Raw genomic sequence first — 14538 nt, 5'->3', positions numbered from 1 at the left:
GGTGTTGTTAGCACCACGCTCAGCCAGTGAGCAAACCGGCCATCCCTATATAGGATCCGAACCCGGGGCCTTGGTGTTATCAACACCGCACTCTACCGAGTGAGCCACAGGCCGGCCCAATAGACAAATATTTAAATTAACAATTAAATACTCTTTACAGAAAGTACACTAAGTATTATTTAGAGAAGAAATAGAAGATGTAATCTTTCTCTTTGGCAGCCTATATAGAGCCCAGACTTTCTACATGCTTATTGTACTTAGGTAAAGCTATCTTAAGACTTTTAAAACTAAAATTGGTCTTGGTGGCAAATCTTTTGCTAGTTTATCTCAGCCTATTTCCAACACTTCAGAACTACAGGTAATTCTGGGTTAATTCATTTAGCCTTGGCTCCTTTGCAGAGCTTCTTACCTTGACATGGAGTAAGGTGATAAAAATTTCTGAGAGCATTGAGGGCATCGGCTTGTCTTCTCCTTCTGTTCCCACTATGATCTTCTCATTTAGGGAACTTTGTTTTAGTTGGGCTTGGAAGTAGCAGAGTAATTCATCTTTTGATAGGTTTCTCTTGGGTTCCAATCAGTAAAATGTCTTAGGAATTATTTTGAAGGAATATTTTCTACCTTTTATCCTTTCAGTCATAGCGGCATTGACCCTCAAGCCAAGTGTAGGTACTAGCAGTCAGGTAGACAAACTATGGCTAATGTGTTGCTTGACAATGAAACATCCAAATGAAGTATCCAGGAAGTTACCAAGTGTATTGATTTGGAATTGGAAAAAGAGAGAGGTCAGGAATTTACATTTCTATAGATCATAGAATCAGAGAATTTTAAAGATGTGAGGGACATTAGAAAATCATTTAGCTCATCCTTATTGTAAAACTGGAATTTGAAGCTCAGAGAGATTGTTTGATTTGCCCAAGAGTACATAATTAGATATTGAAATTATCTGCAGGAGGCTTGTAGTGGAGCTCTAAGAGAAGGTTCTCTGAGGGAGAGTATAATAAGCTCAATGGAACGCCCAGTTAGGAATATGGCAGAAGTAAAGTTGCCAATAAAAGACAGAAAAATAAAATGTCTAGGTGGCTAGTGGGAACTTTGGGAGAATGGAATCACCAAGGAAAAGGAAGAAGGAATTGGAATTAGTGGATAGTCAAACAAATCATCTTGCTGAGAAGTCAGAGATGAAAAAGGATACTGAATTTGATCATTAGGGAAGCTTGGTAAATTTCAAGAGTGCAATTTGTGCAGAGTGGGAAGCAGAATGAATAAAAGAGTGTTAAGAAATTGAAGACAACAGAAAATTTTAGCAAATGATAGGAAATAGCAGGGTAAGACAATGGTAAGGGCAGCAGAATCAGTGGTAGAGTTTCTTGGGAAGGCATCCTTGTTATTAGGTCTTAGGGGAAAGAATCAGTGTGTGGGTGTGGGTGGGGAGGGGAGAAATTGAAAATTCTGGGGAGGTGAAAATAAGTATAATCGGAGGCAGCAGGATCCATTAATTATCCCCGCTTCCAGTAGCTCACACTTACTGTGCAATTTACTATACACCGGGTACTGTTCCAGGTGTTGTTATGTGCAATAACTCATTCAATTCTCAGAACCTTATGAGGTTGGTACTACTATTGTCTCTATTTTATAAATAAGGAAACTAAGGCACTGAAAGATTGACTTGCCTAAAGTCACATAACCATTTGGTGGTACAACCGAAATCGTGGCCCAGTCTGGCTTCTTGACTCTATGCTCTGAATCAACAAATTGTGCTGCCACTCTTCCAGTTGTAAATGTTGCTTAGAAATGTATTTAATTTTATTACAGAAGTAAACTTGAATCTGAAAATTATTGGGTCTAAAAATACTGCATATTTTACATGGATCAATTATAATAATCATTCTTGATTAATAATTCATGATAATTTAAATATTCTTCCCTTTAGGTTGTGCATTATGTGTGACTCTTCCAATGAGTTTATTAAACTTTTACAGGTAAGTGTCTTATTTTTTAATTGGGCAAGAAATATGCAAATCTATAGCAATTGTTATTTAGCTGAATTTAGGGTCTATTTTCCTTTTGGTCTCTGGACTTTTTTTTTTTGGATTTTTTTTGGTGGCTAGCCAGTATGGGGGTCCAAACCCTGGACATTTTGAAAAGATAATTAAAACCTGCATCTTGAGAGGGCTGGCCAGTGGCTCACTTGGCAGAGCATGGTGCTGATAACACCAATGTCAAGGGTTTGGATCCTGGTACCAATCAGCTGCCAAAAAAGAAAAAAAAAAACAAAAACCCTTGTGTTTTGAATCTAGAATGAGGTTAGGATAATTTATGGTATTTGTGGTGGATAACAGTCAACCCAATCATAGCACAAACTACTAGTTATTTTGTTACTGTTTTGGGCTCACCAGTCTTCTGTCACTTCTGTGGCTGAGTCTGTCCACCAGGAGGGAGTTCATTCCTGTTGAATATTGATATGCTTACATTCTGTTTTATAAATTGATTATCTGTAAGTTTAGTTAGCAAAATCATAAAATTTCTGAATGTGTGTAGTTTAGGACCAAACTGGGCCTATTTGACTCTTCTCAAATGGCCCTTATATAGAAGTTCCTGCCTGGGTCGGGGGAGAAGGGAGTTGTCCAGGTGGAGTTTCATTTCTCTGATCTATGTGCTTCCTCACCTTTGTCAGCATCACTGAATTTACTTAATTGTGTCCTGAATATATTTTGCTCTTTCTCTCTTAAGTAATTTTGCTCCCACTGTTTCCTCTGCTACTGTTTCCTCTAGTCGGAACACTTTCTTGTACTTTGCAGTTCATCCTTTAGCTCTCAAGTCTGTCTGGCAGAATCTTCTCCATGTCAAGCTGTGCTCTATGAGTCTTCCGTATTTATTGCAGCTGGCAGTCATTTATGGAAGCCATAAAATTTAAAGTTATGAAGTACATAGAGATTGAGTCATTTCCTCCTCATCTTATAATTATGAGGTTCTGGTTGGGCAACATATTACCCAAGTCCATGTGATTAATGGCAGAACCAGGACTAGAATTTGGGGCTCTATTCAGATGAACAAACGTACATTGGATTACTTCTTATGTGCTTAGAGACACCAAGATGTGGTATCTGCAGTCGTTCTTCAGAATCTTTCATGTGAGTTATATCTAAGTTCTTTATCACTTTGTATCAAAGTAGTACTATGAGGTACTCTATTAGTATTTCACAGTCATTTTATTTCTCCTATTAGAATATCTCATAGAACAAAGACCAAGTTTTATTAATCTTTATATTCTTAACAGAACAGTTGATAGTTTGGTTCAAAGAGGAAAAAATGGGACTGGGGTCAGAAGACTTCAGTTCTGATCCTGGCCCTGCCATGTGGTAGCAAGTTATATAAATTTAGATTTTCTCATCCTCACCCTTTCTATAAAATGGGGTTAATAATATTTGTTCTGTCTATGTCACAGGACTGTTGTGAGTATAAAATAAGAGAATAACTGTGAAAGTACTTTGGAAACTATGGAGTACTACACAACTAAGTTTTTTATATAATAATGTTCTTTGTATTGTTTGATTTTTTTCAGAAGCTATAAAAATAACACCTTGAAACACAATTCAGTCTATGAAGCTATGATTCCCTTCTTTTCTCCATGCTTGCTATTCACTTTGTCTACAGATATATAATAATGTTCTTTGTATTGTTTGATTTTTTTCAGAAGCTATAAAAATAACACCTTGAAACACAGTTCAGTCTATGAAGCTATGATTCCCTTCTTTTCTCCATGCTTGCTATTCACTTTGTCTACAGCATGGATCCTCCAGTCACCTTCAGATATTTTAGAGATACATCCTAGACTCTTCTACTTTATGGTTGGAACAGCCTTTGCCAACATCACGGTAAGATTTTTTTCTTTTCAAAATCATAATATATATTAGGAATATATGACAGAATTTACTAATCTGAGAAATCTTATATAGTATTAGAGTAAGCAGATTTTAATTATATTTTATATCAGAAATTTGAAAGAATAGTTAATAACCTCAAAGACAAAACATGCTGAAAATTATTTTATTTTGCCTTTTGAAACTAATAGGATTTGGAAACTAAGGTAGTATTTTAGAACTATGGCATAGTGAAATTTTTTGTTTTGGTTACCTGCTGAAGAATTCATGAGGTAATTTATAGTTTCCCTTCAGACTCTCAGTATTATTAACAGTGTAGTTGAAGTGGCTGCAGACCTGATGATTAGCTTAGAGAACTTGACAGGGTTTTTTGAGAGAGAAAACACACCTACTTTTTTTTGATAAACTGATTTTTAAATTAGGAACACAGAATAAAAAATTTTGTAATAAATACTGCATATTTTTAAAAAATCCCTTTCTATGCTATGGCCCAGAAAGGGAGCAGACAGAAGGAGAGATTAGGAGCTGAGAAAAAAGACCCTGATAGTCCTGACAGCCTAGAAGCCTGTGCTTTAGCTCAGGTCAGGTCCTTATAAGTTCTTATTTTGTAACTTAGCCACTAAGCTTATGTGTCCATGTGTGTAACGTGTGTTAATATCCCAAGTCCTAATGATTTTAAAGTGTTTAAAGATCTGAAAACATTAATTCATTGTATTTTACTCTGAAAGAATAAAACTATATTTGAATAAGGTATTAAAAGTAGTATCAAAGAGGTTTTAATTGTGGCAATATGACTGACTGAATTGGAGGTAGCACTTTCTCATCATTACCAAAAAGAAATTTACTTGTGTCGGAGTGTGAGAGGCTATTTTGAAATTTTTTTTTTCCCACGTATCACGGAATGTTAAAATTGGGAGAAATGCCTTCTACCCCAACTGTTATCCAGTGGAAGAATATCTTCTATAGCATTCTTATTAAATTGTCTTCCAGCCTCTTCTGGCATAAACTCTGAGGGTCCCTGGGTTTGGAGTGGGCATAGGGGTCCAGTTGGGCTACTGAGCAGTTTAGAACTACTGAACTTAGATACGTAAATTTATTGGCTTAAGTACTTGAAGGCTTTTTAAATATTGGAGTGACTAGTTTTAGAAGTGCTTTGCTAATTAAACTTTCTTTACTTTCTTCTCTCTCTCTCTTTTTTTTTTTTTTAACTAAGTGTCAGCTGATTGTTTGTCAAATGAGCAGTACCCGGTGCCCAACTTTGAATTGGTTGCTGGTTCCTCTCTTCTTGGTTGTCATGGTTGTAAATTTAGGAGTAGCCTCTCACATTGAGAGTGTTCTCCTGTATACATTAACCACTGCTTTCACTCTGGCCCACATCCATTATGGAGTACAAGTGGTAAGTAATCTAGAGCAAAATTGGTTCCATTTGGTTTTTGTAAATAGTGGAAAGGAGGCAATGGAAAATTTCAAAAGAAAGTTGCTGAAAGTAGCTGGAAGGATATTGGGATATTCTCTAAATTTTTGATAATATCCAAGTGTATAATTTCAGATATAGTTTCTCTAATGAATATGTTATAGTAGCTACAAATGATTTTAAAGCTGGATTGTTATTATGAGGAATTAGTTCTTGTTTTAACTGGGAAGAACTGAAAACTGTTTTGTACTTTTAATTATAAAAAGGGCCAGATAATCCTGTTTGTTGATTATCTGTTTCTTCAGTTCCTTTTTTAGCTTTAGAGGCATTTTTATTGCTCAGTAACATAATTTGGAAAGAAATTAGATTGGTTTTGTAGCGCATCTCCCTACCCAATTCTATAAGCATTGTGGTAAAGGAGGTTAGAATTTCTGGCTAAAGGAAGGCTTTTGCATTATTTGAGGTTTTATGTCATCAGTACTATTCCTGAGCTCTCATCAGCAGAAATAATAAATAAGGAGAAATATAGAAGAAAATGGATTTAAGAAGTATTTTGCAGACCTTAATATTAACCCCTAAAGTCAGAGACTAGTTTCAGGATGAATGAACGAATGTAGATGTAATGAAATGAAATCAGAACCATGCAGTTTATTTTCTTTTTCCTCCCACTTCAACATTCTTTTCTAATTATTTTACGTGTTTTGGCATGGTCTCATAATTATGATTTTTAATTGTTGTATAATATTCCACCAGGGAGGTTACTTAATAATTACCCAGTTTACTTAATTAGAATCCAATCATTTTAATCATTTGGGTTTTCAGATTTTTACCATTATAAATAATGTTGGCATGAACAATATGGAATAATATTATTTTCTTTCATTTATTTTATATTCTGAGGATAATTTCATAGGAATGGGGTTGTGTAAAAGGGTATTCACATTTTTATGGCTCTTAACATACTTCTATTTGGTATGCTTGTTTTGAAAGGAAGCCTTTTGTGAATCAGTTTGAGAAACAAAATGTCTTTACTTCTGTATTATTGTACACATTTTAAAAATGAGGGTCGGTTGTCATGCTTTTGATAACAAATTTATACCTTGCATATGTTGCTAAACTTAGACTTTCTTCCTTTAGTGTTTCTTTCTTGGAAAGTAGCCCTCATTTGTTAGAACAAAATAGGTGAAATTGTTATGGAAAAAAAACTGTGATAAATCTGATGAATCATGACATAAGACATATTCACTTACGTTTTATTTGTGCAAATTTCACATTATATACTTTATATCAACACTTTTGGGCCATTATCCTGATAACTTCATTAATCATATGTATGATGTGGAACACAGTTGCCGATGTCTTTGTAATTGTTTTAATTCATTATAACTCTTCAGAAACATCTTTAGAAAATCAAATATTCACCAATCCAAACCAAAACACATTTTTCTTTAAATTACAAAGGTGGTGCATGTGTATTGTTAAAAATCTGGAAAATAAATACAAGCTAACTGAAAAAATTTTTTTGTCTGTCTTTGTGCTCTTTTACCACTTCTACAACTTCTGACCAGAAGGTAAAACTTGTTAGGACACACAAGACTTTTACTTGAACTATTTTTTTTTTTTTTCCTTTTTGTCTTTTTCCGTGTCTGGCAACGGATCGCAACCCTCAGTGTCGCCCCCGTACTGGACCGGGACCGGCAACGGGATCGCAACCCTTGATGTTGCTCCCACGCCTCGCTCAGCCAGTGAGCGGGAACCGGTCTGTATGTGGGATTTGAACCCTCGGCGGGAGCGCCGCCGCGCTTCCCAAGTGGCGCACTATAGCAGTGCGCCACCGGGCCAGCCCCTACTTGAACTATTGAAATGTAAATAATTATAAGTATCAAATAAAGGACATGTACTACCTGGCACCTAACTAAGCTCTTGCCTCCCCACTAGGGATACCGTAACTAATAAGGACTTTCCAGATTCACAGATGTAGTTTTATAATATTTCATCAGGATTAGGAATGATTTCCTAGAAATATTTTAACAAGCTGAATACTGAGTCTAACTATATAATTTTTTAATCTACTAGATATTATATCTCAACTAATCCTATAATTTTTCAGCAGATTTGGATGTAAATTTGTATAGTCTGGAGGGCTCTGGAAAGACTAGATTTTGGAGTTAGGCAAACCCAGGTTCAAGTTCTAATTCTTTCAATTAATTCTAGTACTCCAATTTAGCTGTCTAGGTCTATAGCTATCCTAATCCAGAAAAATCTCTTCATTATTTCTGATGATTTTTGCTTTGTCAGTGAATTGTTATCTCCAGGGAGGTGAATTCTATGTGCTTTTTAAAAAAATAATAAGATATGTATTTGTCACTGTCTTATGTTCTCATTTTTCATAGGTAAAGCAGCTAAGCAGCCATTTTCAGATTTACCCCTTCTCATTGAGGAAACCAAACTCAGATTGACTAGGAATGGAAGAAAAGAATATTGGCATGTAATCTACAGAAAGAAGTACTGTAAATAGATGCTTGTAAATATTTCATCCATCACCATTGAACTAAACTGATCTGCTTGACAGACATGGGATCTCAGTGTGTGTGGTACTTGGACAGCAGGAATGATACATCTGATCTGGATTTGTGGAATTTTGGACCTACTAACTCCCAGCTTATTTTATTTTATTTTTTATAAAACCATGTGACATTTTGGTTGAGCTAATGTACATTAGACCAGCAAAATGTTTCTAGTGATTTTAGCTTCATGAGTCCATAATGTTTTGGTTCATACAAAGTTAAAGATGCTGTGTTTTTATTTTTAAAACCTCAAAATTGGTTTAGGAACACTGATACTCAGAAAACCACAGTACAAGTATGTTTTCACATTTGGTACTTTATAATAGGTCTTTAGCTGTAGAAGCTATCAACAACCCAAATCTAATATAGGGAAAAGATTAAAAACAAGTCACCTTCAGCAAGAGATGCTACTGATTACAGAACAACGTACAGTTGCCAAATACTGGTTTTTCTTTCCCATGGAAATGCCTTTTGTCTTCACATGCTAAGAGAGCATATACGTATATATATAAAATATAGATTCTATAGTATTCTGGCTCTCATTAAGGAACAGATCTTGATAAATGGTTTAATTTTCTTTTAAAGAGAAATAGTCTATTGATACTTAGTAGATAATGGGTTGTAATTATAGCTCATCCAGTGACATGGTTAGTTGTTTCAGTGTGTCATTTTTCCGCCTCAGCTGCATGTTGCTGAGATTTGGTGCCTGTGAGCTGTGATTTTAAGAACGCATGTGATAGTCCCAGCCTTATGATAGTTACTTGCCAGGAATGCAGATAAAGAACATTAGAAGAGAAATTTAAATTGGAGTTAGGACTCTCATGAACCTCACTGTGACCAAAATTAGTTTTCTGATTCAATTTGTCTGTCTGTCCTCCTCTCCCTGTCTTTTTAGGGGGTGGGTTGCTGTGTTTTTTGTTTTATACATGATAAAGTGGAGAGAAATTCTCTCTTTCCCCAACTTGCCCACTTCCTCACTTGAAGAAAACTTTTAATATATATGCCTTACTGAGTACATACTCCCTTTAATATGACTTGGAGTAATTTTTGAGGTTTACTGACAAATATAAAAATTCCTTTAATGTGGTTGTATTTATAAATCACATCTTTTCATGAATGTGCATTTTTTTTTTTCTATTTCTTTTTGACTTTTTCTTCATTTAGTTTGGTGGTGGTGAAATTTCCTTGCCGATTTTCTTTATTTTCCACTGAATGACGTTTGTGCTTGAATGAAGAGTGTATCTTAAACCCTTTTTTTTTTGGACAGGTTGCACTTGGATAAAATAGGCACCACTGTGTTTATATGTAATTAAATTCATAACCATTATTTATCTTTGAATGTAACCATTGTTAAATTTAATTGTGGTGTATTCCTTTGTTGAATTTTAGTCTGCTGCTTTGTAAAAAATAACTATAATTGATATTTCATTTTTTTAATTTGTAAATTCTAATCATTGTCATCCATGTTTTTAGAAATGAGTCAAGGAACTACCTCATGGTTCTCTACTCATTTTTAAAAATTGTTTGTAAAGGTTGAGGTATATTTGGTGACTTTTCCTAAGACAAAAATGAACACTGAAAACAGATGAGATATTGATGCAGGGAAATGTGGATAGTGATTCCATGTGTGTTAATAAGTTGCCGTCATGGAGATTAGAGAATGAACCAATTAAGGGAAGGTGACTCTATTTTTTGTATATCTTGTTCTGTGTCATCTGTAAAATTGAACCAGGTAGAGTATTAATTTGTGGTGGGGAAAAAAGCTTTGTTTTAAGGTTTTCTAAGCTAATTATTTTGCTGTTCTGTTGACCTTGTACATAAGAATGAGATTAGTCTGTGTTATGTAAGAAAAGAACTGACAAATATTTATAAAATGACAAATTTGGACCACAGGCTTTCTTCACCTCATACAGTATAGTAAAAAATATTTTTACTTCTGCTTAGGGTCATGTTCTGTGATTTTGGAGCTCTCTTCATAATGTGTTTCTGCCCTCTTTTTATTGCATCAAGTTTATTTGAAAATTGTTTTGTACTTTTATTTCTCTATGGTGGTAAAAAATTATGCCATAGTCAGTTTTTTTGCCATTCTTAGATGGAAGAAAGGTGGCTTGTCACTAAGGGAAAGGTGAAACTGAGCAATTAATTGTTTGAGAATACTGTGGACTTGTGAATCTTTAGTGTACTGCTGACTCTTTTTCTTGTTTTAGTCTGCCATCTTGAAAGTCCCCATTTGTTTTATAGTGATACAGCAGCCGAAGCAGGACTTAATTACAAATAGCTCTTTGCATTTATGTCATGCCAATTACTATAACATTTCCAAAGTATAAAAGATATTTCAGGCTTATGCATGATATTTTGGGTGAGTTCACACCCCAGTCTTTCTCCTTAGCATTCAGTGAACTGCCTTTTGGGGAGCAGTGTTGTGGTCGGGAGCATACATGAATGTTTTCTGTACTTTCAGAATAGAGTGCCTTAGCCAGGCCAGAGGTTTGCATTGTGTTTCTGCTGACCAAAGTTACATACACCTGTAAGAACTTTCTTTTCAGGTTATGGTATGAAAAATGTCCTTTTAGGCTTGTCAAAAAATAATTCCCCTGTGCTTGGGGGTGGGGGGGCGTGGGATAGAAAAATTTAAAAATACCTGGATAATGTATGCTAATGCTGCCTTCTGTGATCCTTTAATAATGCTCCTAATCTTAGTGTAATGCAGAGTTTGATATTGCCACAATTTAAAGTGTCATTTCTCCACAAATAGGTAATAGATATAGTTCATGGGTTTTAGTCTTAAGGGTAATAGAGTGAATAACTTCCAAATAAAAAACTAAATATTCTTCCATGGCATTTTAATGTCATGATTAAAATACTTTTAATTCTAATTTTGAGAAGAAAGTTAAATGCTAATTGTGATCTAGAATGTTATAGTACTAATACCAACATGTCATTTATTCTAATATAGAGGTACTAGGAAGACAGATGTATGTCTAGAGCTACCCAAATTCTAAATAGATACCAAAAGAGTATTGATTATGAACTGGATCCTGGGCCTTGGGGGAATATGCAAGGGAAAAAGCAGGCATAATATCCATTTTAAAGGGAAGAAGGGACCATCTTAATGCCCTGTGAATTTGAAAGTTTCCTAAGTGTTCAGTTTCCAAAGAACTGGTTTATTTTGTAGTCATTCAAAAAGTATTTGGAATGTACCTTGCTTTCCCAAGCAGACTTTGACTCTGTGACTTACGGAGAATGAAAATGTAATTGGAAGGTGTTTGAATCAAAGGCTACTTTTCCCCTTTCTATTTTTTCTATTTTCTTCCTCTTCATTCTTCACCTGGGTTTCTTCTTAACTAGCCACCCACCACCTAGGACAGAGGCAGCCCACTCAGACCATGCTTTGTTGCCCCTAGATCTTGCCACGTTCAAATCTCGGAGAATGAAAATGTAATTGGAAGGTGTTTGAATCAAAGGCTACTTTTCCCCTTTCTATTTTTTTATTTTCTTCCTCTTCGTTCTTCACCTGGGTTTCTTCTTAACTAGCCACCCACCACCTAAGACAGAGGCAGCCCACTCAGACCATGCTTTGTTGCCCCTAGATCTTGCCACGTTCAAATCTCCTTGATTGCCTTAGATCTCTTGACTAGTCAAGGACTGGGACTGTGCCAGAGGGAACAAAGGAAACCTGAAGCGCTGGAGCTTTTGACTTGGGTCCTCAAATAAGCCAAAAACAGATACCGATGTCTTTGGTTGTGTTGATGTCTTTGTTCAGAGTGGCCTTATCTTCAATTCTGGACTTAGGCATTCTATAGGAAATTTGTGGTCAGACCAGAATTTTCTTTGTCCCATGAGTTGTGTTGATGTCTTTGTTCAGAGTGGCCTTATCTTCAGTTCTGGACTTAGGCATTCTATAGGAAATTTGTGGTCAGACCAGAATTTTCTTTGTCCCATGAGGTGTCTCTGAAAGGTAGCATGCCCTTTCTTGAGCACCCTGTGGGTGAATAACCTTACTAAATCAGCTGCCACTACTAGAAACTTCCAGGAAGAATTTTAACTAGTATGCTGCATTTGAAGCACTTTGACAGGTACATTTAAAATGACAGTTTTAATAGTAAAATGGTGTTAAATTAATCACTGTGAAACTTGAAAGTGTGATGCTGTGGGCATTTTAGAAAGCTCAAGTTAATTTCTGATTTTCCTTTATTAATTACGTAACCCATGTGATTTGTGTACTTCAGTTTTCATATTTGACAGTGGTACAAATGACTGACATATTGGCAGGCAATTACTTTAGGGTATATGGTAAATCATGGTTTTCTAACTTTTCCAGAGAAAGTGGTGATATGTTTGCTTCTTCCTTGCATGGAGCCGTGGGAAATGGATTTGTTGGCTAATTTATTTCCAGTGTTTCTACAGTGCAAAATAAATGTAACCTTACTTTTTAACCTGCATGATAGTAATGTGCTTTGCTCTTTAATAAACAAATATGCAAGAGATAGTTATCTAGCTGGGTTTTTTTTGTTTGTTTTGTTTTGAGTTTAAGCAGGGATCTGCTCTTTATACAGACAGATCTTAAATGAGTTAATATTTAGGGTAGCAGAAGTGGTTTTGCCATTTGTAGCCCCCTCACAGGTACCTGAGTGAGAGGGTTGTGTTGAATCAGAAAGGCCAGGTCCCCAGAAATGGAAAGTGCCACATGGACTGATTTTAGAATATTTTAAGAAGGGCTTGTCTCTAGGAAAATCTGTTTGGATGCCACAGAATGATTGTTCTGGTCTTCCACGGACTGTTCACATTGTCTTGTTCTTTAGAGAATCATTCTTAGAAAGCTGGGCTAAATCAGAGTAGTGCTTTTTATAAAACATGCATAATGGATCCTGGCTGTAGTGTACCTAAATGCTACATTGAAATTAGAGACAGAGTGCTTGTTTTTTCAGCACATATAGTAAACTTGAAATTAGAAACAGTAAGTATGAAATTAGAGACAGGGAGTTGCTAAATACTATGGATGCCTTATGTCTCTCTGGCTGAGATCTTCTCTTGAGCAGTTCCGATGGATAACACTTAGAATTGATTTTGGGTTTTTATTAAAACACATACAGTTTGCCATGAATTCTATATTCTGATATTCTTAACAAGCACTTTTTGATATGTGAAGAGTAAGTTCTTGACCTGGAACATGTTTAGTTAGAATTTGATGTTACTAACCAGGTTATAGAAGGAACCTCTTAATTTTGCAGGATCTGTAAATACTGCATCTGTTTGAATTACTGTTATCATTCAGTGTCAGACCTTGAGTTTAATAACTACTATTTGAGACCACTCACAATATTAATATTTTTTGTGGGTTATTTTGTTTAGATCTCTTACCTCATTAGAGCAGCCATTCAGGAGACAAAGACCCAGCTACGTGTAATGAGCTTATTTTTAAATGTGCCAAGAAAGCAGAATTCAGTATTAAACTTCAAATTTCTTTCTTTCTTTCTTTCTTTTCTTTTTTTTTTTTTGAGTAGTATTTCCTCTGGGTAAAAGGGAAGCTTTTCTTTTTTTTTTTTGAGTAGTATTTCCTCTGGGTAAAAGGGAAGGCAATGAATAACTGCCATGGTGTAAACTCCCTGCTGCCCACCTTGCCCCCTTCCCCTCCCAACTAACATAGATTAAATTTGCAGCCAGTTGTAGAAAAAGAAATCGATACTTTTCTGAGTTAGGTTTCAAGACCTGTGACTAACAATAGGTGGCAGGAATCATGGCCAAATCAATTATTAAGTTGTTGAGCTTGGTTCTGTTGCAGTTGGCTTTCTGTAGTATTCTGAAACAAGAGGATGATCCCATCCCTTCTCAGGTACCTGGAAACAACACCCTTTGAGCAACTGGAATATATTTGCTACAAGGTAGAATGTATTAGAGGGAAGATGAAGAGGAGCATAAAATCTTCTTTTCCTTTTCAACTAGTTTAATTGAACATTTTAGTAATTTGTCTAGGACTTGCTGTGTTCATAGTAAATAATATAGCATTTATTTCATCTGGTTATGTGTGCTATTTGTATTTATACATATTTAATATGTACACATATATTCTCTGCAAATGTATATATGATATATTCACATATACATGTAGTCTACTCTTGATTGTCAGCAAAATGGTAAGCCTTTATTACTTATTAGACTGCTTCTTCATGTTGACTTAATCTGCATGTGGCCTATAACTCTGAAGCCTCTTCCTGATCAGGAGCCACAGTCTGTCTGTCTTCCAGTTTATCTCAGTCCTTAAGAAACGCTCTTTTAATATGTCACTTTCTATTTTCCTTTAGCCAGGGATTGTGTGAGCCAGAAAGACAGCTTTTGAGAAAGATGGCTACTTCCACCAGGATCGAGGCTTCTGGGTCTGTATGGTGATGGGGCCCATTTCTGGCCAGAGAGTGGCTCCGGGAGCAATCAGGTCTAGGGGCTTGATGGGGAAGAACTCTAACTTGTAGAAACAGAGCTTCACAACTTGCTTAAGTTACTTAGCTGGCATGTTGTAAAGTCTCAGATAATTTGATGTTCAAATATGAGTACGACAGTGCATTTCAATGTTGTTTTTGCATTATCTGTATTACTGTTCCCAGTTGCTAGCCCAGATAACTGAGATCTGACTGTTTCTTGACACTGGATTCTGGAAGTCTTGCCCTTTCAACTGGATTTA

The 14538-nt window shown here is 35.7% G+C and overlaps 1 protein-coding gene across 1 annotated transcript in view; it reads left to right on the top strand.

Annotated features, from left to right (window-relative positions):
* EPT1 (ethanolaminephosphotransferase 1 (CDP-ethanolamine-specific)) overlaps positions 1 to 8603 on the top strand; it is a 35022-nt gene extending 26419 nt beyond the window's left edge. The window contains exons 7-9 of the mRNA XM_008581399.1: positions 3787 to 3875; positions 5095 to 5277; positions 7689 to 8603. Of these exons, the coding sequence (XP_008579621.1) occupies positions 3787 to 3875; positions 5095 to 5277; positions 7689 to 7754 (338 nt within the window). The 3' untranslated portion in view covers positions 7755 to 8603. The remainder of the gene's footprint in view (positions 1 to 3786; positions 3876 to 5094; positions 5278 to 7688) is intronic.
* The last annotated feature ends 5935 nt before the right edge of the window (positions 8604 to 14538 follow it).

Source organism: Galeopterus variegatus, unplaced genomic scaffold (genome assembly GCF_000696425.1).
Source record: "Galeopterus variegatus unplaced genomic scaffold, G_variegatus-3.0.2 Scaffold2345, whole genome shotgun sequence".
NCBI lineage: Eukaryota > Metazoa > Chordata > Mammalia > Dermoptera > Cynocephalidae > Galeopterus > Galeopterus variegatus.
The sequence above is the reverse complement of the archived record's forward strand: the minus strand, read 5'-3'. Positions and strand labels throughout refer to the sequence as shown.